Below are 26,441 nucleotides of genomic sequence, written 5' to 3'. Positions count from 1 at the left end.
AGGTTTGCCCCTGCAAACACCTCTGTCTGGGGACACTAGCTGGAACTTGCAGGTCTAGTGTGGAGATGCCTGTGGGTTTGATGGTGCCTGGGGTCTCCCTGCTGGGGGTGCTGGTGGCCCCCATCTTCCTGATGCTTCTCAGGGTCACTCCTTTGCATGAGCATATCCTTGGTAGTCTCTGCAAGTTGGAGCAGCATTGACATCTTGGGACTGCAGTGTGACCAAGCCTGAAGTAGCTGAAGTCCAGATTAGTGGTATAGTGACCAGGTCTGTGAGGGCAGATCTGAGCCTGATGATCCCATGAGATGTCAGACACAAGGCTAAGAAACTTTTGAATGCTGATGGAGATGGTTCAATTTTCCATCGATTTATTTTATTTCTTTATGTTTTATATTGTCAAAGTTGTAGATGGACAGAATGCCTTTATTTTATTTATTTTTATGTGGTGCTAAGGATCAAACCCCTTGCCTCAAGCATGCTAGGCAAGTGCTATACCACTGAGCTTACATCCCAGACCCAAGACTTCTTGTAAATATCTTTTTTTATTTGTTAACATCTCTACCATTTTTAATAAGGATGTAGAGGAATGTTTTTATGAATGGTGTTTTGCAGCTTTGTTTTATTCTTACATCTTTAATTTTTTTCTAAATTTATATTCATCTTCTCACTTGTCTGTTTTCTTGGATTTTCTTTCTACCTTTTCTCCAAATAACAGCCAATCTCTGCCATATTATCTTTTTCCATTCATCTATTGAAGGACAGACACCAAAGTTGGTTCCATAGTTTACCTATTATGAATTAAGCTGCTATAAACATTGAAATGGCTGCATCACTATAGGATGCTGATTTTAAATCTTTTTGGTATAAACTGAGGAGTGGGATAGCTGGGTCAAATGGTGGTTCCATTCTGAGTTTTCTGAGGAATCTCCATACTGCTTTTTATAATGGTTATACCAATTAGCAGTCCCACCAGCAATTATGAATGTACCTTTTCCCCACATCCTCACAAAATTTATTGTTGCCTATATTCTTTTTTATTAGTTGTTCAAAGCATTACATAGATCTTGACATATCATATTTCATACATTTGATTCAAGTGGGTTATGAACTCCCATTTTTCCCCTGTATACAGATTGCAGAATCACATCAGTTACACATTCACGTTTTTACATTCTGCCATACTAGTGTCTGTTGTATTCTTCAGTCTTTCCTATCCTCTACTATCCCCCCTCCCCTCCCCTCCCCTCCCATCTTCTCTCTCTACCCCATCTACTGTACTTCATTTCTCTCCCTTGTTTTTCCCCCTTTCCCTTCACTTCCTCTTATATGTAATTTTGTATAACCCTGAGGGTCTCCTTCCATTTCTATACAATTTCCCTTCTCTCTCCCTTTCCCTCCCACCTCTCGTCCCTGTTTAATGTTAATCTTCTTCTCATGCTCTTCCTCCCTGCTCTGTTCTTAGTTGCTCTCCTTATATCAAAGATGACATTTGGCATTTGTTTTTTAGGGATTGGCTAGCTTCACTTAGCATAATCTGCTCTAGTGCCATCCATTTCCCTGCAAATGCGATGATTTTATCATATTTTAGTGCTAAGTAGTACTCCATTGTGTATAAATGCCACATTTTTTTATCCATTCATCTAATGAAGGGCATTTAAGTTGGTTCCACAGTCTAGCTATTGTGAATTGTGCCGCTATGAACATCGATGTAGCAGTATCCCTATAGTACACTCTTTTAAGGTCTTTAGGAAATAGTCCAAGAAGGGAAATAGCTGGGTCAAATGGTGGTTCCATTCCCAGGTTTCCAAGGAATCTCCATACTGCTTTCCAAATTGGCCGCACCAATTTTCAGTCCCACCAGCAATGTACAAGTGTACCCTTTTCCCCACATCCTCACCAGCACTTGTTGTTATTTGACTTCATAATGGCTGCCAATCTTACTGGAGTGAGATGGTATCTTAGGGTGGTTTTGATTTGCATTTCTCTGACTGCTAGAGATGGTGAGCATTTTTTCATGTACTTGTTGATTGATTATATGTCCTCCTCTGAGAAGTGTCTGTTCAGGTCCTTGGCCCATTTGTTGATTGGGTTATTTGTTATCTTATTGTTTAATTTTTTGAGTTCTTTGTATACTCTGGATATTAGGGCTCTATCTGAAGTGTGGGGAGTAAAGATTTGTTCCCAGGATGGAGGCTCCCTATTTACCTCTCTTGTTTCTCTTGCTGAGAAAAAACTTTTTAGTTTAAGTAAGTCCCATTTGTTGATTCTTGTTATTAACTCTTGTGTTATGGGTGTCCTATTAAGGAATTTGGAGCCCGACCCCACAATATGTAGATCAGAGCCAACTTTTTCTTCTATTAGATGCAGAGTCTCTGATTTGATATCAAGCTCCTTGATCCATTTTGAGTTAACTTTTGTGCATGGTGAGAGAAAGGGATTCAGTTTCATTTGTTGCATATGGATTTCCAGTTTTCCCAGCACCATTTGTTGAAGATGCTATCCTTCCTCCTTTGCATGCTTTTAGCCCCTTTATCAAATATAAGATAGTTGTGATTTTGTGGATTGGTCTCTGTGTCCTCTATTCTGTGCCATTGGTCCACCCTCCTGTTTTGGTACCAGTACCATGCTGTTTTTGTTACTATTGCTCTGTAGTACAGTTTGAAATCTTGTATCGCTATACTGCCTGATTCACACTTCCTGCTTAGAGTTGCTTTTGCTATTCTGGGTCTTTTATTTTTCCATATGAATTTCATGATTGCTTTATCTATTTCTACAAGAAATGCCGTTGGGATTTTGATTGGCATTGCATTAAACCTATAGAGAACTTTGGGTAATATCGCCATTTTGATAATGTTAGTTCTGCCTATCCATGAACAGGGTATATTTTTCCATCTTCTAAGATCTTCTTCTATTTCTTTCTTTAGGGCTCTGTAGTTTTCATTGTATAAATCTTTCACCTCTTTTGTTAGGTTGATTCCCAAGTATTTTAATTTTTTTTGAGGATATTGTGAATGGGGTGATTGTCTTCATTTCCATTTCAGAAGATTTGTTGCTGATATACTGGAATGCCTTTGATTTATGCGTGTTGATTTTATATCCTGCCACTTTGCTGAATTCATTTACTATCTCTAGTAGTTTCTTTGGTAGACCCTTTTGGGTCTGTTAGGTATAGAATCATGTCTTCCGCAAATAGTGACAATTTAAATTCTTCTTTTCCTATTTTTATGCCTTTAATTTCTTTTGTCTGTCTAATTGCTCTGGCCAGTGTTTCGAGAACTAAATTGAATAGAAGTCGTAAGAGAGGGCATCCCTGACTTGTTCCATATTTTAGAGGGAATGCCTTCAGTTTTTCTCCATTTAGAATGATGCTAGCCTGAGGTTTAGCATAGATAGCTTTTACAATGTTGAGGTTATCCCTAGTTTTTCTAGTGTTTTGAACATAAAGGGATGCTGTACTTTGTCGAATGCTTTTTCTGTGTCTATCAAGATGATCATATGGTTCTTATCTTTAAGTCTATTGATGTGGTGAATAACATTTATTGATTTCCATATATTGAACCATCCTTGCATCCCAGGGATGAATCCTACTTGATCATGGTGCACAATTTTTTTGATATGCTTTTGTATCCGATTCTCCAGAATTTTATTGAGGATTTTTGCATCTAGGTTCATTAGAGATATTGGTCTGTAGTTTTCTTTCTTTGAAGTGTCTTTGTCTGGTTTCGGGATCTGAATTTGGAAGAGCTCCCTCTTTTTCTATTTCCTGAAATAACTTGAAAAGTATTGGTATTAATTCTTCTTTAAACGTTTTGTAAAACTCCGCTGTATACCCATCCAGTCCAGGGCTTTTCTTGGTTGGTAGTCTTTTGATGGCTTCTTCTATTTCCTCCTTTGTTATTGGTCTGTTTAAATTGTGTGTATCTTCCTGACTCAATCTCGGCAAATCATATGACTTAAGAAATTTATCAATATCTTTGCTATCTTCTATTTTATTGGAATATAGGGTTTCAAAATACTTTCTAATTATCTTCTGTATTTCTGTAGTGTCTGTTGTGATATTGCCTTTTTCATCCTGTATGTTAGTAATTTGAATTCTCTATCTTCTTCTCTTCATTAGCGTGGCTAAGGGTCTGTCAATCTTATTTATTTTTTCGAAGAACCAACTTTTAGTTTTATCAATTTTTTCAATGGTTTCTTTTGTTTCAATTTCATTGATTTCTGCTCTGATTTTAATTATTTCTTGCCTTCTGCTACATTTGCTGTTGTTTTGCTCTTCCTTTTCTAGGGTTTTTAGATGAAGTGTGAGCTCATTTATTTGTTGTTTTTTTCTTTTTTTGAGGAATGAACTCCAGGAAATGAATTTCCCTCTTAAAACTGCTTTCATTGTGTCCCATAGATTCTGGTATGTTGTGTCTGTATTTTCATTTATCTCTAAGAATTTTTTGATTTCCTCCTCTTTGTCTTCTGTAACCCATTGATCATTCAATAACATATTGTTCATTTTCCAGGTGATGCAGAATTTTTTCTTCCTTCATTTATCATTGATTTCCAGTTTCATTCCATTATGATCAGATAAGATACATGGTATTATCTCCACACCTTTATATTTACTAAGGGTTGCCCTATGGCATAATATATGATCTATCTTTGAGAAGGATCCATGTGCTGCTGAGAAGAATGTATATCCACTTGATGATGGTTGATATATTCTATATATGTCGGTTAAGTCTAGGTTATTGATTGTGTTATTGAGTTCTATAGTTTCTTTATTCAACTTTTGTCTGGAGGATCTGTCCAATGGTGAGAGCGGTGTGTTGAAGTCACCCATAATTATTTTGTTGTGGTCTATTTGATTCTTGAACTTGAGGAGAATTTGTTTTATGAACATTGCAGCACCATTATTTGGTGCATACATATTGATAATTGTTATGTCTTGTTGGTGAATGGTTCCTTTTAACAGTATATAGTGTCCTTCTTTATCCCTTTTGATTAACTTAGGTTTGAAGTTGATTTTATTCGATATGAGTATGGCCATTCCTGCTTGCTTCCGAGGACCATATGAATGGTATGATTTTTCCCAACCTTTCACCTTCAGCCTGTGTATGTCTTTTCCTATCATATGAGTCTCCTGAAGGCAGCATATTGTTGGATCTGTTTTTTTAATCCAGATTACTAGCCTATGTTGCTTGATTGGTGAGTTTAAGCCATTAACATTTAGGGTTACTATTGATATATGGTTTGTACTTCCAGTCATGTTTATTTATTTATTTATTTTAATTTGGCTTAGTTTTCCTCTTTGGTTATTTTCCCCTCTTTACTGAGTTACCTCCCATTGTTAGTTTTGGGTGCTGTTTTTCATTTTCTCTTTTTGTAGTGTTTTGCTCAAAATGCTTTGTAGTGCTGGTTTTCTGGCTGCAAATTCTTTTAACTTTTGTTTATGGTGAAATATTTTAATTTCATTGTCAAACCTGAAGCTTAATTTTGCTGGATACAGTATTTTTGGTTGGAATCCATTATTTTTCAGTGTTTGAAATACGTTGTTCCAGGATCTTCTCGCTTTCAATGTCTGTGATGAAAAATCAGCTGTTAACCTAATTGGTTTACCCCTGAATGTAATCTGCCTCCTTTCTCTTGTAACTTTTAATATTCTCTCCTTGTTCTGTATGTTGGATATCTTCATAATAATGTGTCTTGGAGTTGGTCTATTACGGTTTTGTATATTTGGGGTCCTGTAGGATTCCAGGATTTGGCAATCCATTCCATCTTTCATAGCTGGAAAGTTTTCTAAGATTATTTCATTCAACAGATTGTTCATTCCTTTGGTTTGGACCTCTATACCTTCTTCTATCCGAATGACTCTTAAGTTTGTTTTTTTTTATTACATCCCATATTTCTTGGGTGTTTTGTTCGTGGTTTCTTCCCAGCCTTTCTGCGTTGACTATTTTCTTTTCGAGTTCATAAACTTTGTCTTCATTATCTGATGTTCTGACTTCTATTTGATCTAGCCTATTTGTAATATTCTCATTTGAGTTTTTGATTTGGTTTATGGTTTCCTGCATTTCTAGGATTACTGTTTGATTTTTTTAAAAAATCTCTATCTCCAGGTAGAGATCATTTTTTCTACTTGAATCAGCGTACGTAATTCATTTTCAAAGTATTCTTTCATTGTTTGGACTTGCTGTCTAATGACTTCTTTAAGATTCCATTCCATCTTAGTCAGGTATGCCTTGAGTTCTTTCTCTGTCCATTTTTCTGATGCCTCTAGGTTCTCCTGTAAATTTAAGTTGTCCTGCATTGTTTGTAATCCTTTTTTCCCTTGTTTTTTTTTCATGGTGTTCACGTTACTTTTTAACTCTTTAACTGCTGTGTTTCTGTTTTCTCCTATAAATTTGTTTTGGTTTTGTATACCTCTGTGGTCTCTCCTTTGTGGTGGGAGACTATGCCTAAAGATGTTGGGCTTTATTGTAATTTAAAGCTGATTCATTCGATTCATAAAAGGCTTACGGATTCTGTATGCATATAGTGATCTGTTGTTTGGTCTTAGAACTTTATGTTTAGGTTGGGTGCTATGATGGTATGAAGGTTAGTATGTCTTGGCTACTTTGGAAGATTGCTCTACTGAAGGGGGATATTAACAGGCGAATGGATCAGGGTATTTGGTAACAGCTAGGTATTTAGGAGCCCTATAGACAGCCTTGAAACAATCACCTATTTGCATTTAGAAAATCACGCATCATGAAAGACGTAATGCTTGGGATGAAAGTGAGGGGGAATGGGAAGGAAGGAGTCCTTAAAGAGAAAGAGGGAGAGAAAGGTAGGTAGAATAGAAGAGAATGGAAAGAACATTAAAAATTGAAAAGGGAAAAGAAAGAAAGAAGAAAAAAAAGATAAATGAAGTCTTAGAGTTCTATTTTCTTCTCTTCCAGTAGGTGGAGCTGTGCCCTCCGAGCTGAGCTTCTGCCCTCTATGGGCAGGCAGCAGTCCCTGTAAGGGGACTCCTCTTCCCCTACTGGTCATCTCTCTAATCTTGTTAGTCCAGAGCCGTTTCTCTTCTACCGCCTCTCCCCCCCTTCCTCCTGCCAGCCAGTCAGACCCTGCTCACCGGAGGCGATCTCCAAGAATCTGGTTACACTTGCAGCCCCACTGCGTGCCCTATTTCCCGAACGACTGAGCACTCTCTCTGTCATTCATCCAAACCCCAGGGCTGTGGAGCGGTATCTGGGAACCAACAGTTTAATTTTTCCAGAATCCTTTGGTGGCCACGCCCCTGGGAACTGGCGGCTAAGGCCTTGGGTGTCACCGCTGGTGGTAGGGGGAGTTGGGGATTGGGAGTCCCCTCTGCTTCCCTCGGCCCCTACAGTCACACCCAAGGAAATCTGGGGTGAGATTTTTGAGGTTTCCCAGCTGTATGTATCTGGTGGGGGTGGGAGTCACACACCTGCTAAAGTCGATTCCGCTGGGAAGGGATCCCGACCACCAAACTCTGGTGACGTCAGCTCTCTGCTATGGCGGGCCCCAGACTCCTTGCCGGAGTGTCCGATGGGAGGGGTGGGTCTGGCCTGTCTCTGGTCTGTCCCAGTCTCGGTTGGTTTCAGTTCTGGTTCACTGTTTTATGAAGGCTTGGTTAGCAACCTTTTCATAGGGTCTCTACACCAAGCCGTGCTAAACCGCCTTCTACTGGGCTGGTCGCCAGGCAGTGGCAGTGGGCCTGGACCACCACACTGCATGGCAGAGATTCACCCATCTGGGGCAAGCTGTTGCCTCCAATAATCCCAAAATTCCCCAGCAGGTATTCAAAATTCCCAGCAGGTATTCACTTCAGCGGAATTTTGCTAGGAGTTTCTCAGCAGGTAGAATCTGAACATTCTAATGCATCTCTCTGTCCACGTGGTTGAGGAGGTACTGAAAGCGCTGCCTCCCCACCTGCCGCCATGTTGAGTCTCTGCCTATATTCTTGATGACTGCCATTCTGTCTGGAGTGAGAGGGAATCTTAGAGCAGTTTTTATTTGCATTTCTCTAATTGCTGGAGATGTTGAGCATTTTTTCATATATTTATTGATTGAATGTATTTCTTCTTGTAAAGTGTGTGTTCAGTTTCTTAGCCCATTTATTGATTGAGTTATTTGGGGGGTTTTTTGGTGTTAAGTTTTTGAAGTTCTTTATATATTCTAGAGATTAATGCTTTATAGGAGACGCATGTGGTAAAGATTTTCTCCCAATCTGTAGGCTCTCTCCTCAAATTATTGTTTCCTTTGCTGAGAATAAGATTTTTAGTTTGAATCCATCCCATTTATTGATTCATAATTTTACTACTTTTGCTTTAAGGGTCTTGTTAAAGAACTCAGATCCTAGGCTGACATGGTGAAGATTTGAATCTACTTTTTCTTCTATTAGGTGCAGGGTCTCTGTTCTTATGCCTAAGTCTTTGATCCACTTTGAGTTGCTTTTTGTGCAGAGTGAGAGAGAGAGAGGTTTAATTTCATTTTGCTACATACAAATTTCCAGTTTTGCCAGCACCATTTGTTGAATAGGCTATCTTTCCTCCATTGAATGTTTTGGCACTTTTGTCTAGTATGAGATAACTGCATTTATGTGGGTTTGTCACTGTGTCTTCTGTTCTGTACCTTTGGTCTACACGTCTGTGCCAATACCATGCCCCTTTTCTCACTATACCTATATAGTATAGTTTAAGGTCTAGTATTATGATGCCTCCTGCTTCACTTTTCTTGCTAAGGATTGCTTTGACTATTCTGGGTCTCTTATTTTTTCCCAAATAATTATGATTGATTTTTCTATTTCTATGAAGAATCTCATTGAGACTTTAATAGAAATTGCATTAAATCTGTATAATGCTTTTAGTAGTATGGACATTTTGACAATATTAATTCTGCCTATCCATGGGCATGGTGAATCATTCCATCTTCTAAGGTTTTCTTCAATTTTTTTTCTTTAATGTTCTATAGTTTTTATTGTAGCGATCTTTCATCTCTTTTGTTAGATTTTGTTAGACCTATTTTATTAGACCTCCTCATTCAGTTTGGGTAGATCTTTTGTCTCTAACAAAGGTAACAAAATCCCAGATTTTTTTTGAGGTTATTGTGATGGGGTAGTTTTTCTCATTTTTCTTTAGTGGATTCATCGCTGATATATAGGAATGCATTTGATTTGTGGGTGTTGATTTTACATCCTTCTACTTTGCTGAATTCATTTACTAGTTATATAGAGTTTTTGGATCTTCTAGGTAGAGAATCATGTCATCAGCAAATAGTGATAGTCTGAATTCTTCTTCACCTATTTGTATCCCTTTAATTTCTTCCTTCTGTCTAATTGCTCTGGCTAGGGTTAAGGATGATGTTGAATAGAAGTGGTGAAAGAGGACCAGCCTTGTCTTGTTCCAGTTCTTAGAGGAAATGCTTTCAATTTTTCTCCATTTAGAATGATGCTGGCCTTGGGCTTAACATATCTTTTATAATGTTGGGTATGTTCCTACTATCCCTACTTTTTCTAGTGTTTTGAACATGTATTTTGTCAAATGCTTTTTCTGCATCTATTGAGATGATCATCTGGTTCTTGTTTTTAAGTCTACTAATATGATGAATAATGTTTATTGATTTCCATATGTTGAACCAACCCTGCATCCCTGAGATGAACCCCACTCAATCATGGTGCATTATCTTCTTAATATGTTTTTTACGCTATTTGCTAGAATTTTATTGAGAATTTTTGCATCTATGTTCATCAAGAATATTGGTCTGAAGTTTTCTTTCCTTGATGTGTCTTTGTCTTCTTTTGATATCAGGGTGATCTTAGCCTCATAGAATGAGTTTAGAAGGGTTACCTCCTTTGCTACTTCATGGAATACTTTGAGGAGTATTGGTGTCAATTTTTATTTGAAAGTCTTGAAAAACTCAACTGAGAATCCATCTGGTCCTGGGCTTTCCTTGGTTGGTAGGCTTTTGATTGTGTTTTCTATTTCATTACTTGAAATTGATCTGTTTAAATAATGTTTGACCTCCTCATTCAGTTTGGGTAAGTCTTTTGTCTCTACAAATTTATCAATGTCTTTGCTATTTTCTATTTTATTGAAGTATAAATTTTCAAAATACTTTCTAATTATCTTCTGTATTTCAAACATGTCCATTGTGATATTTCCTTCTTCATCTCATAATTTAGTAATTTGAGGTTTCTTCCTTTTTCTCTTCATTAGCATGTCTAGAGGTTTATTTTATTTATTTTTTCAAAGAATCAATTTTTTGTTTTGTCAATATTTTTGTTTCTTTTGTTTCAATTTCACCGATTTCAGCTGTGGTTAACTATTTCCTGTCTTCTACTGCTTTTGGTGTTGATTTGTTCTTTTTCTAGGACTTTTAGATGTAATGTTAGGTCAGTTAGTTTTTGCCTGTTTTTCTTTTAATGAATGTATTCAATGAATAAGCTTTCCTGGTAGTACTGCCTTCATAGTGTCCCAGAGATTTGGATATGTTATACCAGTGTTCTAATTCACCTCTAAGAATTTTTTTATTTTATCCTTGATTTCTTTTACTATCCATTCATCATTGAATAGTATATTATTTAGTCTCCATTTGTTAGAGTAGCTTCTATCTTTAATTTTATCATTGATTTCTAATTTCATTCTATTGTGATCTGATGGAATGCAGAGCATTATTTCTGTGGTTTTTTTTTTTTTAATTTACTAAGAGTTGTTTTGTGGCATAAGACATGATCTATTTTTGAAAAGGAGTCACGTGCTGCTGAGAAGAGAGCATATTCACTGATGGATGAATAGTAATGCAGACTTGTTGGGGCAAGCTCAGTCAGACATCCAGAAGAAATCACTAAAGTTAGAGGAGTTCACAGGGAGAAATGCCACAGAGCTGCTAGAAGTAGCAAACAAAATTCTTGTCAATCATGACCAAATAGCTGGCCCCATCAAGGTCTGCACCCCCAGCAGGACCACCCCATCAGTCAAGGGGTCCCACAAAGCAAAAAGGAACCCCCTTGGTCACTATCAACATGCCTATTGCAGGGAAAGGGGTCACTAGAAAGATGAATGCCCTAGCCTCCCTGAGAAACAGTTGGCTCACAAGGCTGATATCAACCTGAGACACCCAGCACCAACCTCACTGGCCTGGCAGGGAGAGAAATCCAACTAAGGGGGCCTGGGCTTTCTCCAATCAGGCCTCTGAGAGCCTGTGATCAGAATTAGAGTAGGGGGTCAACAAATGGACTTCAAGGTGGACAAAGACAACGAACATTCCATGGTCACCCAACAAGGGGTCCCCTTCTCAGGGAAGGAAACACAATCATTGGGGCCACAGGTGCCCAGACCCATAGGCCCCTTGTGGTCCCCAGCAATATCAGCTAGGAGGCTATGAAATGATGTTTGAATTGTGTCACCTACCAGACTGCGCATCCCCTTGACAGAAAGAGGTCTGCTTGCCAAAATGGGGGCCCAGTTCCTTCTCTGCCTATGGACCCACCCAGCTAGAATTAGCAGAACTGCGAGTAGAAAAGAAAAATGGTGCCTATACTGCTCCGTTCCCAAGGAGAAGATCATTCTTACTGAATTAGACGTTAAATACCCACTAGTGTGAGCTAAAGGGACCCCCCCATCTAGCCAAACATCATGCTCCCATGATTGATTTTAAACAGGAGGCTCAGCCTTTGGAATTACGACAGAACTCCATCCCCAAGGGGCCCAAGTGGGAATCCAGGATCATGAGACATACTGCTTCAACACAGACTTTTAATAAGATGTCAGTTACCCTGGAATACTCCACTGTTGCCTTTAAAGAATCCAGGGACCCATGAATACCATCCAGCAGGACTTAAGAGTCATAAATGAGGCAAGAGTCACAATACACGTAGCAGTACCTAACCCCAACACCTTGAATTGGGCTAATCCCCTTCACTTCTGAATGGTTTACTTGCCTGGACTTAAAAGATGCCTTTTTCTGCCTCTAGGTGGCACCTGTCAGCCAATAGATGTTTGTGTTCAAATGGGAAAATCCACACACCAGGACAGAACAGTTCACTCAGCCAAGACTCCCCCAAGGGTTCAAAAACTCCCCTCACTCTTCAGTGGAGCCTCAGCTGCTGACTTAGCAGTGTTCCCAGGACAAGAACTAAACTGGGTCTTGTTACACTGTGTTGATGACCTTCTGCTAGCCAGCTAAACACAGGCTCAGTGCCTACAAGGAACACAGGCAAAATGATAGCAAAGACAAAGGCACAGATCTATTAGAGATAGGTTACACACTTAGTTCCCAGCGCTCACCATTTCTGCATGATGTTAAAACCTAAGCAGAAATGGTGAGCGCTGGGAACTGAGAGAAAACATGCAGTCTGTGCCCTCCCTACCCCCACCACAAATTGAAAAGTCCGAGAATTCCTAGGAACAGCAGGGTTCTGCAGAATATCTATCCCTGGATTCTCAGACTTGGCTAGACCCAGGTCTGAGACCTTTAAAGGAGAGAAATAAGCCCCCCTTGAGTAGGAACCAAGCCAGGAGGTGGTCTTTCAGATAATCAAGGCCAAACTCTCTGAGGCTCCAGCCCTGAGACTTTCTGATGTAAGCACTTCAACCTCTTGGTTCATGAAAAGAATGGAATGGCCTCAGGAGTACTAATCCAAGAATTTGGACCTTGGTGAAGTCTGGTGTCATATTTATCTAAAGAAATTGACTCAGGGCTGGGGATGTGGCTCAAGCGGTAGCGCGCTCGCCTGGCATGCGTGCGGCCCGGGTTCGATCCTCAGCACCACATACAAACAAAGATGTTGTCTCCGCCGAAAACTGAAAAATAAATATTAAAAATTTTAAAAAAGAAATTGACTCAGTCATGGTGGGATGGCCGCCCTGCCTAGGGCACTGGCAGCTACTGTTTGCTGATACAGCCACTGGCTCCACGGTAGAGTGCTCACCTAGCACATGCCAGGCGCTGGGTTGGATCCTCAGCACCACATAAAAATAAATAAATAAAATAAAGGTATTGTGTCCAACTATAACTAAAAAATATATATATTGAAAAAAAAATCCCACACCCAGTTGTAACCCTGATGAACAGCAGAGGTCACCATTGGCTCACAAACGCACAAATATCTCACTATCCAATGTTGCTATGTGAGAATCCACCTGTAAAACTGGAAGTTATTTAAACCCTGTGCTCAGCCTTTGAAGAAAACGCCACTGAGACCACACTGGTGTGGTATCTCCAAGTGTTGCTTGTCTCTTTCCATTACCGTATTTTTCCATATTTTTCCTTATTTTCTGTAACTTAGGAATGCATCTGACATCCATACTCCATGTTACAACAGTATTTCCTTATTTAGAAGACTCATAATATCCCATTTTTTTAGAGAAACATCACATTTTCGATACCCACACATCCCCTGATGGACACTTAGTTTGCTTCTGTGTCCTTCCTGTTGGGGATGATGCCAGGGAACATAGAAACACAGCTGTCTTTTTGAGGCACTGAATTCTTTCCTTTAGAAGTTCATCCAGAAGTGACATTGCTGCAGCACATGTAAGTTTCACTTTCCCTTTTCAGAGGGGTTTTCTTACTGTTTTCCATGGTGGCTCTGCCAGTTCATGTAGACTCCTACAGAACACAAAGTGCTCCCTTCTCAGGGTATTTCCCAACGCTTACTCTGTCTCTTGGAATCACCCATCCTAACAGTTGTGATGGAATACCTCTGCATGGCTTTGTAAATCTCCCTGGTGATTGGTGATTCTGAGCATCGTTTCATGGAAAATTATGCAGGCCATTTGCATGTCTCCTTTAGAAAAATCTCTATCCAAGTACTTTGTTCAATATCATAAATAAGTAATTTTACTGTGTGTGTTTATGGAAGACAACATGAGACCTCAAGGTGCATAGTAAAATGGTTACTAGGACAAACGAATTAACTTGTCCATCATCTTTCATAGTTGCCCGTGATTCCAACTTTGTTTTCTGTTTTTGGTTTTGGTACTAAGGATTGAACCCACAGGTGCTTAAATTCTGAGCCACATCCCCACCCTTTTTGTTTTTTCTTTTGACACAGGGTCTTGCTAAGATACTTAGGGCCTCACTAAGTTGCTGAGCCTGGCTTTGAACTTGCAATCCCTCTGCCTTGACCTTTTGAGTTGCTGGGATTACAGACATACACCACCACACTTGGATGATATTATCCACTTTGATAAGAACAGTTATAATACACTCTTTGGCAAAATGCTAAATAAAATATATTACCATCATGCTGGGCATGGTGGCACACATGTATAATCCCAATGACTCAGGAGGCTGAGGTAGGAAGATCACAAGTTCAAGGTCAGCCTCAGAAACTTATTGAAACCCTAAGCAATTTAGAAAAATCTGTCTCAAAATAAAAAATAAAAAAGGCTAGGTGTTGGATGCAGAGCAGGCTGAACTGTGTTGTCTGCAGGGCAGGCTGAACAGATGTTGGCTGCAAGATAGCCCACGCACTCAAACCCCCCTCTATCTGGTTCTTTATCACCTGTTTGCGTCAAGTCTGAACATTCAACCCTGCTCAAGGCTGAACACTTAACCCCACCTTGGGCCAATAAGGCAGCTTGCAGACCCAGAGGCCCCATTAGATTTGGGCTATAAAAACTCCCTCCTGCCAGGCCCCCTCTCTCTTGCTCTCTTTGTCTTTCTTGCATGCGCTTTCTGTCTCTCTCTTGATCTTGCTCTCTCCCTCTTCATCTCTCTTCTCTTTTCTCTCTCTCTCTCTCTCTCTCTCTCTCTCTCTCTCTCTCTCTCTCCTTCTTTCTTTTCTCTTTGTTGCACTGCTGCAATAAAGATCTTTTGGTTGCTCCGAGTGTTGCGGTCACTTTTCTTTCACTAGGCATGTTACTCAATGGGTAAGAGCCCTTGGGTTCAAACCCAAGTACAAAAATAAAATAATACAACAAAAGTAGATCTTTTGAATTATTCATCTTATATATTTCCTATTTGGCATGTTTTTGCCTGTATCTCTGGATGGCGAAATTTCATAAGAATAATTTTATGGAAGCATAATTTTATCACTATGAATTTGCTAGCCCTGATAAGTCCAGTCTTTCCCAGTTAGCAAGGCCAATTTGTCAGAATCATCAAAATTGCAAATATCAAGAACATATAGAAACACAACAAGACCTATGATTCATAGCTGGCAAAAATACTAACACAGAAAAATGGAATTGAAGCCTACACTGTTAAAACAGAGTTTAACAGAAAAACCCTTGAGAGAGCATAGAACATTTTTCTACAACACTACTCCATGTCCTCCTCTCACCCCCACATCTCTGTCTGAACACTGGGCTGTGCGGTTGTAGGAGCCCGGGAGGACTTGGCCTGACGGGAGGGCAGGGAAGAGGAACCTGCAGGGAGGGAAACCTCTGGCCCTCAGGGGAGGAGGAGTTTGGGATGTTGGATATAGCACTCATATTCCCATCCCTTCTCTAGAAGGGACGGAGCCCTGCAGTCACAGGAAACTCTCTCCATGGGCTCTGTCTGGATGTGGGGTTAACACAGATCACATAAATGGAGAAATAATGAAATTAAATCAGCCTGGATTGGGGCACTCTCTTCCCTTGTCTTTTCATGTTGCTCGTGTGTCTTCCTTTCCAGATCTGTGGGTCTGGGGTGTCACTGTTTTTACCCTCTAGGTTTGCAGTGCTCTTGTAGGGTTCCAAGATCCCTCCTTTGTGGGGAAGGACAATGTTAACAGATCCCAATATCAACAGTATAACACCTATGCACAATTTGTTGTATTAAGACGTTTACAGTTTAGTCTCAATGTACAGAGATGTTGGATTCAAATATTATCTAAAATGTAATCACAGTTTCTGACGGTGGACAATGAACTGGGGGTGGGGCGAGGGACAATATGCTGAGGAGGAAGGATGTAAGAAAACAGACTAAGTATATCTTAGGAAATGTGAAAGAGAAATCTAATGAAGAGGGTTAGTAGCAGGAGAATAGACAGGAAGTAATTTAGGGTAGACAAGTTCGTGGGAAGACACTAGAGTACATAAAACAAACACACATATGTATTTAGAAAAATACAGGATGTTAAAATAGTAAAATTTGGAGGGGGAAAGAAAAATGAGATAAACCTGAAGTTTATCTCAGCCACAGTGAAACAGTGAAACTTCAATTTTTGCTCATAAAAATATCACCTCCAAGTGAATTTACAAAGCAAATAATTAAGAAAACATGAACAGTTTCAGAAAAGACAAATTTAGTGTTCTAAAAATAAGAAAATATTTTATACAAAACACATTATGGGTAAAATGAGAAATTATATTTTATTAAAATCAAGGTTTAATTTCTTCAAAAGACATGTAATTATATACAAAGAGAGACACACAGATAAAGAGACAGGCACAAATACATAGTTATATTGGATAAAGACAGAGATGCAGAAATGATCAAAAAATAAACATATAAAAATAGTGTGCTAGATTTGCAGATCACATTTTCTTCTTTTACAGAAACTTGTTTTTTGTTGTCTTTTTTGATTGTAGTCCATATTTTAACAGATGAGGATCAACCTGATCTGTGAACAAAAGGTCTTTTCAGGTCTCCTTTGGGACGGCGCCTTGCTGTGTGCCTATGTGATGATGTTCTAAATTCCATGGTATATGCAAGTTCTCCACAGTGTCCTAGATCTTAAATGGCTGCCTGCAAAAATGAAGAATCAGAAAAAAAATAGTTGAGAAAGAGAGAAAGACAAACAGAGACACAGTGGCCATTTGAATTTCAGGGGCAAATAGGAAGTGTCTTTTAATGCCTTGGAAGGGTGTGACCTTGGTTGCCTGCTTCTGTGTCAGCAGCTGCAACGATAACTGGGCAACCAGCAGTAAGAGCACAGGTCCCTAGTGGACACACAGGGTTCCCAAAGCCCAGCCTGCCTTCTGCAAGGGGAGGGCAGGCTTCGGCAGGAGCCCATACACATGGCTGATGCCCTGGGGGTGGGGTGGGGATGGGTGAATGATGTTGTGCCAAGATCCAAAAAGGTCTGCAATTAATTTGAGTTTTCCATTCAAGCTGTGTTCTGGAGGTTTAAGCTTTCAGTGTACTCTAGACAATTCCTGAGAATCATTACATCACACAGCTGTGACAGTGCAGTCTATGTCAATGGGGGGACAGAGTCCTGGGGCGCCCACCCACAGTCTTCCCAGAATCCTGGCCCACTGAGGACTTAGACACCATGACTGACCTTGATCGTGTGGTGCCCAGACATGGATAAGTCAGGAGAGGAAAACGGAACAGGAGACTGGACATGAAAGTCGCCTCAGGAAAGAAGTGGTATTACCCTGGGTGAGGCAGTGACAGAGGAGAGAAAGAACATCACATCAACCTTTTCAGAACATATTGAAATTCACTGTTTTTTGAAAAATTTAGATCACTACCAACACATACAGTTCTGGATAGCTTGCTGATATGAATTTTAATGATCTTTAAATGTCTTTAGAGAAAAAAATTACCATCTCAGAAGTTTTATAATACACAACTATATTTAACACAATGGAAACTATTAACTGGAGAGGGGACACATCTAATATATTCATTAAAATTATTCATAATATTATTCATTAAAATTTCATCTCAGGTGAAATTCATATCAACATTTTAGGAATAAGCCTATGACCAACAAGAGCACCACTACATATTTATCCAGTAGAAACACCTACAAATATCATCAACATACCCTGCAGAATCTGCATGCAGTGCCCACCATGACACTCCAAACTGGAAAGGCAGACATGTGTTGTTCTAATTTGTTTCTATTGACATAACTGTAGGCCTAAGAGTCGATCTTGATAAAACAAATTTTCTGAGCTCTAGAAATTAAGTTCTAGAGATTAATAACATGGTGCCAGCATCTGCTCAGCTATGAGGAGGGCTTCATATCAGAAGGAACGGGAATGGTGGAAGCATGTTAGAGAAGAGATCACAGGGCAAGACAGTGGGCAAGACACAGCAGAGAACTCGCTCTAAGATGACCCATTCTTGTGAGAACCAACATCATCCACAAGATCAGCATTGATCCATTCCAAGAGTAAACACCCAGGTTCTCCTCAAGAGAAGAATGCTTGAGGAGGAAGATGGTAGAGTCAATCAAACAGAATCCCTGCCTCTCCACAATACACAAGGAAAGCAGTGAAAGAACAGCTGAGCAGAAAGTAAATACTGACAGAGCAAATACTCCAAAAATCAACTGTGCACAACTCAAGTCTTGGAGACACTTGAAGTTTGGTTACAAGAAGAGAAAATAAGGACAGGAATCCTTAACCTTGAACTGGAACAGGGTGCAGAAGAATGAGAAAGAAAGAGAAAAAGAGCAAAAGCTCATTTCCCTGACAATAAAGTAAAAGCAAACTGGGAATAAAAGCAGACCAAGATCAAACAGGACAGGAACAGCAAAGCCAGTGAGGGGATGGAGCATTTCACCCAGCTCTGCACTGAAAGCCAGGCAAGATGGCTGCCCTTCGTGGAGTCCACAGCTGGCCAGCCTCCCTGGAAGAAATTCAGTCAACACAGCTTCCCCCCAATGTCAGGGAGCATTAAGTAAAACCAGAGGGAACATCTCTGCAGTGGGATGTCTCAATAATCCATCCAGAAGGATGGACTGCTACTAGATAAAGTTACTCCCCCTCACCTTGGACAAGGGGAGTGGAGTGGAACAGACCTGAGAGTTCATCACTCCTGGGGAGTGCCATTTCTGAGCCAGCACTCAACATGAAGTACTGGAGAAGTTAGGAATAGAAGAAACTTGTCTCAACATTGTAAAGGCTATGTATGACCAACACAACAATAGCATTGTGCTGAACATAGGAAAACTAAAAGCATTTCCTTTGTAAACACTAAGAGAAGGATGTCCACTCTCACCACTCCTATTTAATGTAGTCCTTGAAACTCTAACCAGAGCAATAAGGCAAGAGAAGGAATTTAAAGAGTACAAATTAAAAAAGGAATTCAATGATTTCTGCTAAATGGAATGATCCTACAGTTAGAAGACCCCCCCCAAAAAAAAACTCCCTCAGAGATTTCTAGAGCTGATAAGCATACTTAGCAAAGTAGCAGGATACAAGATCAACAGTCATAAATGAATCACTTTTCTGTACACCGATAATAAATCTGATGAGAAAGCAACCAAGAAAATCACCTCATTCACAATGACCTCCTAAAAATAAACAATGAATGAACACTAGAAAATAAACCAAGGAGGTGAAAATTTTCTTCAATGAAAATTATAAAATACTGAATAAAGAAATTGAAGACTTGTAGATGATGTAAAGTCCTCCCATGTTCTTGGATAGGCAAGGTTAATATTGTCAAAATGAACATATTGAAAAAGTATTATACACATTTGCTTCAATCCCCATGAAAATAGCATGACATTCTTCAGAGAAATAGAAAAAAAAACAGTCCTAAAATTTATTTGGAAGAATAAGAGACCCAGAATAGACAAACAATCCTAGGTAAGAAGAGTGATGCAGGAAGTATCACAATACCAGATCTGAAATTAAACTGCAGAAGTACAGAAACAAAACAGCATGATATTGGTCTCAAAGTAGACATGAAACCCAATAAAATAGAAGACACAGAAAAACCTGTATTTATACAGTCATCTGATACTTCACAATGGTGCCAAAAACATATGTTAGAAAAAAAAAACAGCCTTGTTAACAAATGGTGCTGAAAAAACTGGATACCCCTATGCGGAAGATTGAAACTAGATCCCAGTCTCTCACCCTGCCCAAAAGTCAACTCAAAGTGGGTCTGGAATCAACATTCGGGCATAGGCACTAACATCCTTAAAAAGACTCCTAAAAATGAATCTGACATAATCTTCCTTTGTACAAATATGAATACACCATAATGATTCTCATCTTGTACATCCACAAAAATAGAATTCCTCATTAGAATAAGGTATATTCTATGCATATAATTACACAAAAATTGATTCAACACTCTTGTATTAATAAAAAGAACAAAAAAATAAAACATTAAAATGTCTAAAAAGGAATCCTAAACTTCTAGAAATAAAACCAAAAATCAATAATAGGGAGAGAATCAAAATAAAAAGTTTATATGCAGCAAAGGAAAACAATCAAGAATATGAAGACAGAGCCTACAGAATGGGAGAAATCTTTGCCACCAAGTCTGGGCATTTATATCCAGACTTGAAGTAGCTTCCAAAAGAATTGGAGAAGCCCCCAAAAGAGACTTTCCATCACTAAGTTTCTCTCTTAGTCAACAAGATCTTCACATAGACTACCAAGGGGATTTCACAGGAGCTCTACAGAGAGCTAAATGTGGTTTGAAGCTTCCTCTTTCTTGTAAATCCAGGTTTGCAGACAAAATGTGTGAAAACCTCTGCTAGCCCAAGAATATGATTCAAAGAGTAACTGTTATGTACCCATTCTCTGTCATATGACCATCCCAATGAGTTTAAATCTAAAAGAATTCCCAGAACCAGAACCCAGAGATATTTAGTTATTAGCCCTCTGGACCACTGTAGCTTAAATAAACCTGCTTCCTGAAAATTTCTTGGGTGTCCATCCTCATCTGCCCTGCATCAGAATATATATATGTAAACTAAAAAAAGTCACAAATAAAACAAATAATAAATGGGCAAAGAACTATGCAGACACTTCTCAAAAGAAGACATGACCAACAAATTTATTGAAAAGAGTATTTAGCATCTCTACAATGAGGGAAATGCAAATTAAAACTACACTAAGATTTCAACTCACTCCATTCAGAACAACAATTTTCAAGAATATAAATAAAAATACATGCTGCTGAGGATGTGGGAGAAAAGTTACACTTGTACATTGTTCATGGGACTGCAAATTAGTGTGATCACTCTAGAAAAAAGGATGGAGATTCATCCCAAAACTAGGAATGGGAGGCTGGGGCTGTAGCTCAGAGGCAGAGCACTTGCCTAGCATGTGTAAGGCACTAGGTTCGACCCTTATCACCACATAAAAATAAACAACTAAAATAAAGACGTTCTGTCTATCTACAACTACAAAAAAAAATTTAAAAAAACTAGGAATGGAACAACCATATGACTCCACTATCCCTATTTATCCAAACAAACAAAAATTATCATACTATGTAGACACTGCTTTGTCAATGCTTAATAGCCCAGATGCTTGTCAATAGATGACTTGATAAAGAAAATGTGGTTTATACACACAATGGAGTTCTGTTCAGCCATAAAAAAGAATGGAACTGTTTGCTCAAAAAGAGAAGGTAGTGGAAGACATTATGCTAATTGAAATAAGCTGACTCACAAGGTCGAAGGACAATTGCTCTCTCTCTCTCTCATATGGAAAAACTAGAACAAAACTCAGAAAAAAATGGGGTGAGGGGTCCCATGAAAGTAAAGGAGAGATCAGTGGAGTAGATAGAGGTAGGGATTGAGGGTGAAGGAGGAGGGCCTGGAAAAGAGTGCAACAGTGGAATGAGATTGACCAAAATATTTTATGCATATGCATGTATACCACAGTGAATCTCATCTGTATGTGTATCCATAAAGCACTGATTTTAAAAAGACTATAAATAAATAGAAGGAAGACTAGTGGAGTAGAGAAAAAGGAAGAGGGGGATGTACAAGGGAGGGAAAGGAGAAGTCCTGTGGACTGAACTGAGCAAATTATATTTTTGCTGCTATAATTACATCAATGAACTCCAGTAGTATGTACACCAGTAAAGTACAAAGAAAAAATATGAAAATGTTCCTTAAAAATAAGAATGCTTAATTATTTGCTATTCCTATGGTTGAATCCCACCCACTACCACATTGAAAAATGCTAATTTGAGAGCACCTGGATTTTGTACCATCAAATATAAAAGAGTTCATTTTGAACTCTGGTTTGTATAAAGTAGGAGAGAGGTGAAAGTGACCTGGGCTGTCATGTACTCATCACTCTTGGGGATGCTCTGAGAGAGCATCTCAGACTGAGGTGTTGTCTTCCTATATAGGAGCTGCATATAGGGGAATGGGCTCCATTTGTGAAAGTTCACTGACATCACATGCCTAGCCTGTACATAAAATCATTTAAAATACATATCAGTAATTTAAAAATCAGCTGCAACAAAAGATTCTTATCCCATTTACATAATGTCAAGGTGGACAGTGAATGTATTAAATAAGTGCACACTCTGGTCAGCTTTTGAAAATATGAAATGTAGCATCTTGGAAATAACAACAGAAATCAACTTAGAAACTTAAATAGAATGGGTGTCATAATGAGAAAATTTGTTGTTCATGGTTTTCCATAACATTCAATTATATGAAACATATAAGATAAGTTTCATTTTTCAAAGGCAAATAGTGTCTGAATATACAAATACTGATATTCCCTTCAAAAGAAATAGCTAACACAGAAGCATCAGAGAAAAGAGAATATACATAAAAATACATTTCACATAATTTTAAAACTGAACCAACAAGACTAGGAAGAAAAAGCAACAGAAAGCAAATTTTATGCTAAATCATTTGCCATTGTTGAAACTGTTATCTAAATCTGAAATTTCTATTTGTTACAATTTTCTAAAATTATTGTTTGGTGCATAATAAACCTAATTCAAGTGATATATATGCACATACTGTATATTTACATTATATATATATGTGTATATATATTCATATATATAATATAATATATATACATATACACTTACACATTTAAAATATAAAGATTATTTGGTATTTTGATTTCTTTAATGGATTTGGCATTTTAATTTCTTTTGTATATACATTTCTTTTTGCAATCTAGGAAACCAGAACCAGAGATCCAGGTCAAGCCAAGTCTTGAGATATTCAACAGAATCACATTATAGTACTCAGGGCTACCAAAAAAATAGGGCTATAAACTCTAAATAGTAACCACGTGCCCTCATTCCTTATTAGGGAACAACCAAAAGTCCAGTCCTTAAAGGGATGATAATTCAGAACCTCTTGATATGCAAAGAACAAAGTGACCCAAATTATATACAGGCTGCTTGAGTCAGCTTTTCATTGCTGTGACCCAGACACCCAACAAGAACTACCTAGAGGAGGAAAAGATCATTTGTGCTCATGGTACCAGAGATCTCAGTGCATGGAAGACTCACTCTATTGCTCTGGGCCCAAGGTGATGCAGACTATCATGAAGAGATGGCACGGTGGAGGGAATCTGCTCCCCTCGTGGCGTCCAGGAAGCAGAGAGACTGGAAAGGTGGTAAGGAGCTACAGGGAAGATCCCCCCTTCCAGTGCATGTCTCCAGTGACCTGCCTCCCCCAACCACAACACACCTGCCTACAGTTACCACCCAGTCAGTCCATTCAAACTGGGGTACACTGATCAAGTTACACCCCTCACAATGCAATCACTTCACCCCTGAGTATCTCTGCATTAACACAGCAGATTTGGGGCATGAATCATGTTCAAGCTATAGAACAGACCAACCTATTGTACACCTACATCAGAGCTAGTCAAAGATTGGTTATGAAATAAACTGTTCAAATTTTGAAAATGACTCTGTGGCTTGAAAAATTCTCATGTGCTGTCAATCAGAAAGCAGGTGTGAATATTGCAATAGGCCCATACCAGTATTTGAATCATCAAGGTTTTCTACCAGGACATGAAGGTACAAATATATGTGGGGAAGAAGATACTTAGATATTTTATATGAATTGCTTAGTAGTAAGAAATTAGATATTCTGCATTCTTCCATTGACTCCAAGGACAAATTGACAATGAAAACTATTTAAAAGAAATGCTTGACTCTTTTAAAAGAGGGTGGAGTGGTGACACTTTCCCCCTGCAGGATAACCTCCTGCTTTCCATGAAATTAAGACCATTATTCCTCCATGATACATGATCACATGAAAAAAAGTTTGTTGAACTTTTCCTTAAAAAGGAGGTGAGAACATAGCATGTCTAATAAACTAACTTGGCATAACAATGAACATTTTTGGGATAGATCAGGAAATTTGACCACTGTTTTTTCAAATATCTGCAAACAGAAGAATTCTTCAGTCCTCGGCCATATTTTCTGCTCCATGTCCTATAGCTGGATGCAGTCACTCAGTGACCCTTCTCAGGGCTGAGGTGGGTGCTAGTGATTGCTGTCTGGAATGTCAGCACAGGAGCAAACCAGTTTGCATGCACAGTAATGTGCAGATGGTGAAGTCCTGACTGGAACAGCAGAGTGCCAAGGCTTAGGACAGGCGTAGACTGGAATTCCACTTGTGGTGGGTGATGCAGCCTCATGGAAGGAGGGAGCCCCTGATAGTGGAAGGCACCAAAGAACAGCACAGAGGAAGAGCAGTGCCTTGTGAGACTCAGCAGGGCTTTTCTTAAACTGCAGGTCAATATCGTCATCCTCTATGCTGGAGACTTGAGTTTTCTACTTCACTCCTAGAGATGTGAGCATCCAAGGTGCCAGGAGAAGTCATCATAGCATGAAGTTCCCCTTGTTATCCACACATTCACACCAATCAAAAAAACAGGATGTAAGGAGAGGGGACAGGAAGGAATGCTTACTCTAGGCAAAGAGAAAGAATTAATGGCTGGTGAACTTGTGCTTGTTTCAGGCAGGAGTTCAGGCTTCTGGCCAAAGGCACCTTGATACAACCCCCACAGGCACTATGAAAGTCCTCAGGAGTGCGTGAACCTCACCAGGTCAAGCTGCCAGATGATCCAAGCCACCCAGCAAGAATCAACAGGCCAGTTCAAATATATGAGTGCATGTGTGAAAATCACCATTCCCATGTATATAGTTAGGCTTCAAATCTTATGAATTCAAATGAATAAATAAATAAGTGTTGTGCAAAAACTTAAAATTTTTATGTTCATCATAAGAATAGGAGGTTTACTATTCTGTTTCCAGGCAAAAGAAAGTCTGGATGCACTGGAGTCTTGACTCATGAGCAAGAAGGGGCTGACAGCTGGGAAACACCCAGAGACTATTGCAGCTGTGTTCACCAGGAGCCAGTTGGGATTATTAATAACAGTCACACAACTTTGAAAGACACAGGAAAGTGTGTAAAAGGAGACAAAGGTGCTCACCAGGAGGAGGATGGTTTTGGTGGCTCTGGACTCAGGGGAGGACCTGAGGGAGCTGGTCTTGTGAATGTGCTGCATTCTCTGCTTGTGCCTCTGCAGGATGAGCACCATGGAGCTGCTGGCCCAGAGCATGAGCCCCATGCAGAGGACATCAGGGAAGGTTAGCAATGCTGCAAACAGTGAACCTGTGGTTAAGTCAGGATGAACAACAGAACAGTATCCAAAATCTTTTAGGTCTGTCATTGTTGTGTTGTTCCATTTCCCAGTCATATACATAAGATTAAAAATATTAATAAGCAGGTACATGATCCAACTCAGGTACATGGAAAAGCCAATGTACTTGGGAATTTTCACTTTAAGTCCTGCCCACCTGGATTCATTGGGGCTTATGGTGATGGCCTGGAAGACACTCAGAAGGCACATGGTTACAATGGACATGGCCCTGCCTACCCTATGAAGATAGAACAATGGTTTGCATCCAAAATCACCAAGGGAGATTTCTAAATTGAAAGCTGCCACTGTCTGGGGAACTCCTCTAGACAGGAGGGTTAAAAAGTTGGCGACAACCAAGTGCTGAAGAATCAAGTCTGTGTGTCTTACCCTGCACCCAGTGAAGTAAAGAACTAGGTAATGGAGGAGAAGAGAGGAATTGCCCAGAGCTCCAACCACAGTCTGTGCCAGGAAGATGATGCCTACAGCCACATCACTGGCTGCCATCCTGCCAGGTCCCTGCTGTCCCTTCAAGAGGGTCCTGCAGGGGAACAGAAAGCCTGGGCTGCATGTGTCCTGTCAACCAAAACCCAGCATTGCCCACTCCCCAGAGTCCCACTGTGAATATTGAATGTTCTTTATTCTTTACTGTGAATATTGAATTATTTTTTCTTTAAAAGTTTTATGCATAAACTTTTAAAAGCATAAAACTTTGCCATGAAAACATCACTTTGCTACTACTTGCATCTTCACAACTTGAGGCAGGTGCAGAGGCAACTTTGCATAATGACCAGAAGAACTTGGTAATGCAGAAGGTAAACGTCTAAATTCATGCTCCGATTAGGGGAGTAGAGGGGACTTGAGACTAGCTGAGTATAAAAGTCAGTATGGTTAACTACCAAGCGTCCTGAACATGGGTGAATGGGGTTTTTCAAACTATCCAGTTTTTTGTGTTTAGTTCTGTTTTTCGGAATTCCTATCATCTTCTAAACTGATGGTATTTTAAGCTTTTATTCTAATGAGTTTCCATTTCCTTAGAGAATTATTCTCCAAGCCAATCTCAATTATGAGAGACTATCTAGATATTTTATTGATGCAGAAGCTCTGAGGGAGCTACAATCCAGCAGGCACCTGTCCCATGGTGAGTTATGTGCAGGGAGCCAGTCCTGG

General features: G+C 39.4%; 1 protein-coding gene across 1 annotated transcript; it reads right to left on the bottom strand.

Annotated features, from left to right (window-relative positions):
• Nucleotides 1–24,535: 24,535 nt before the first annotated feature.
• LOC143384214 (vomeronasal type-1 receptor 4-like) lies at nucleotides 24,536–25,778 on the bottom strand. The gene is made up of 2 exons (XM_076839267.2): nucleotides 24,872–25,778; nucleotides 24,536–24,540 (listed from the first exon to the last, which is right to left on the bottom strand). Exons 1-2 carry the CDS (start codon nucleotides 25,776–25,778, stop codon nucleotides 24,536–24,538), a joined length of 912 nt encoding a protein of 303 aa, XP_076695382.2.
• Between the last annotated feature and the right edge of the window lie 663 nt (nucleotides 25,779–26,441).

This window comes from Callospermophilus lateralis, chromosome 18 (assembly GCF_048772815.1).
Source record: "Callospermophilus lateralis isolate mCalLat2 chromosome 18, mCalLat2.hap1, whole genome shotgun sequence".
NCBI classification, from domain to species: Eukaryota; Metazoa; Chordata; class Mammalia; order Rodentia; family Sciuridae; genus Callospermophilus; species Callospermophilus lateralis.
This window is presented reverse-complemented; position numbering and strand designations above follow the sequence as displayed.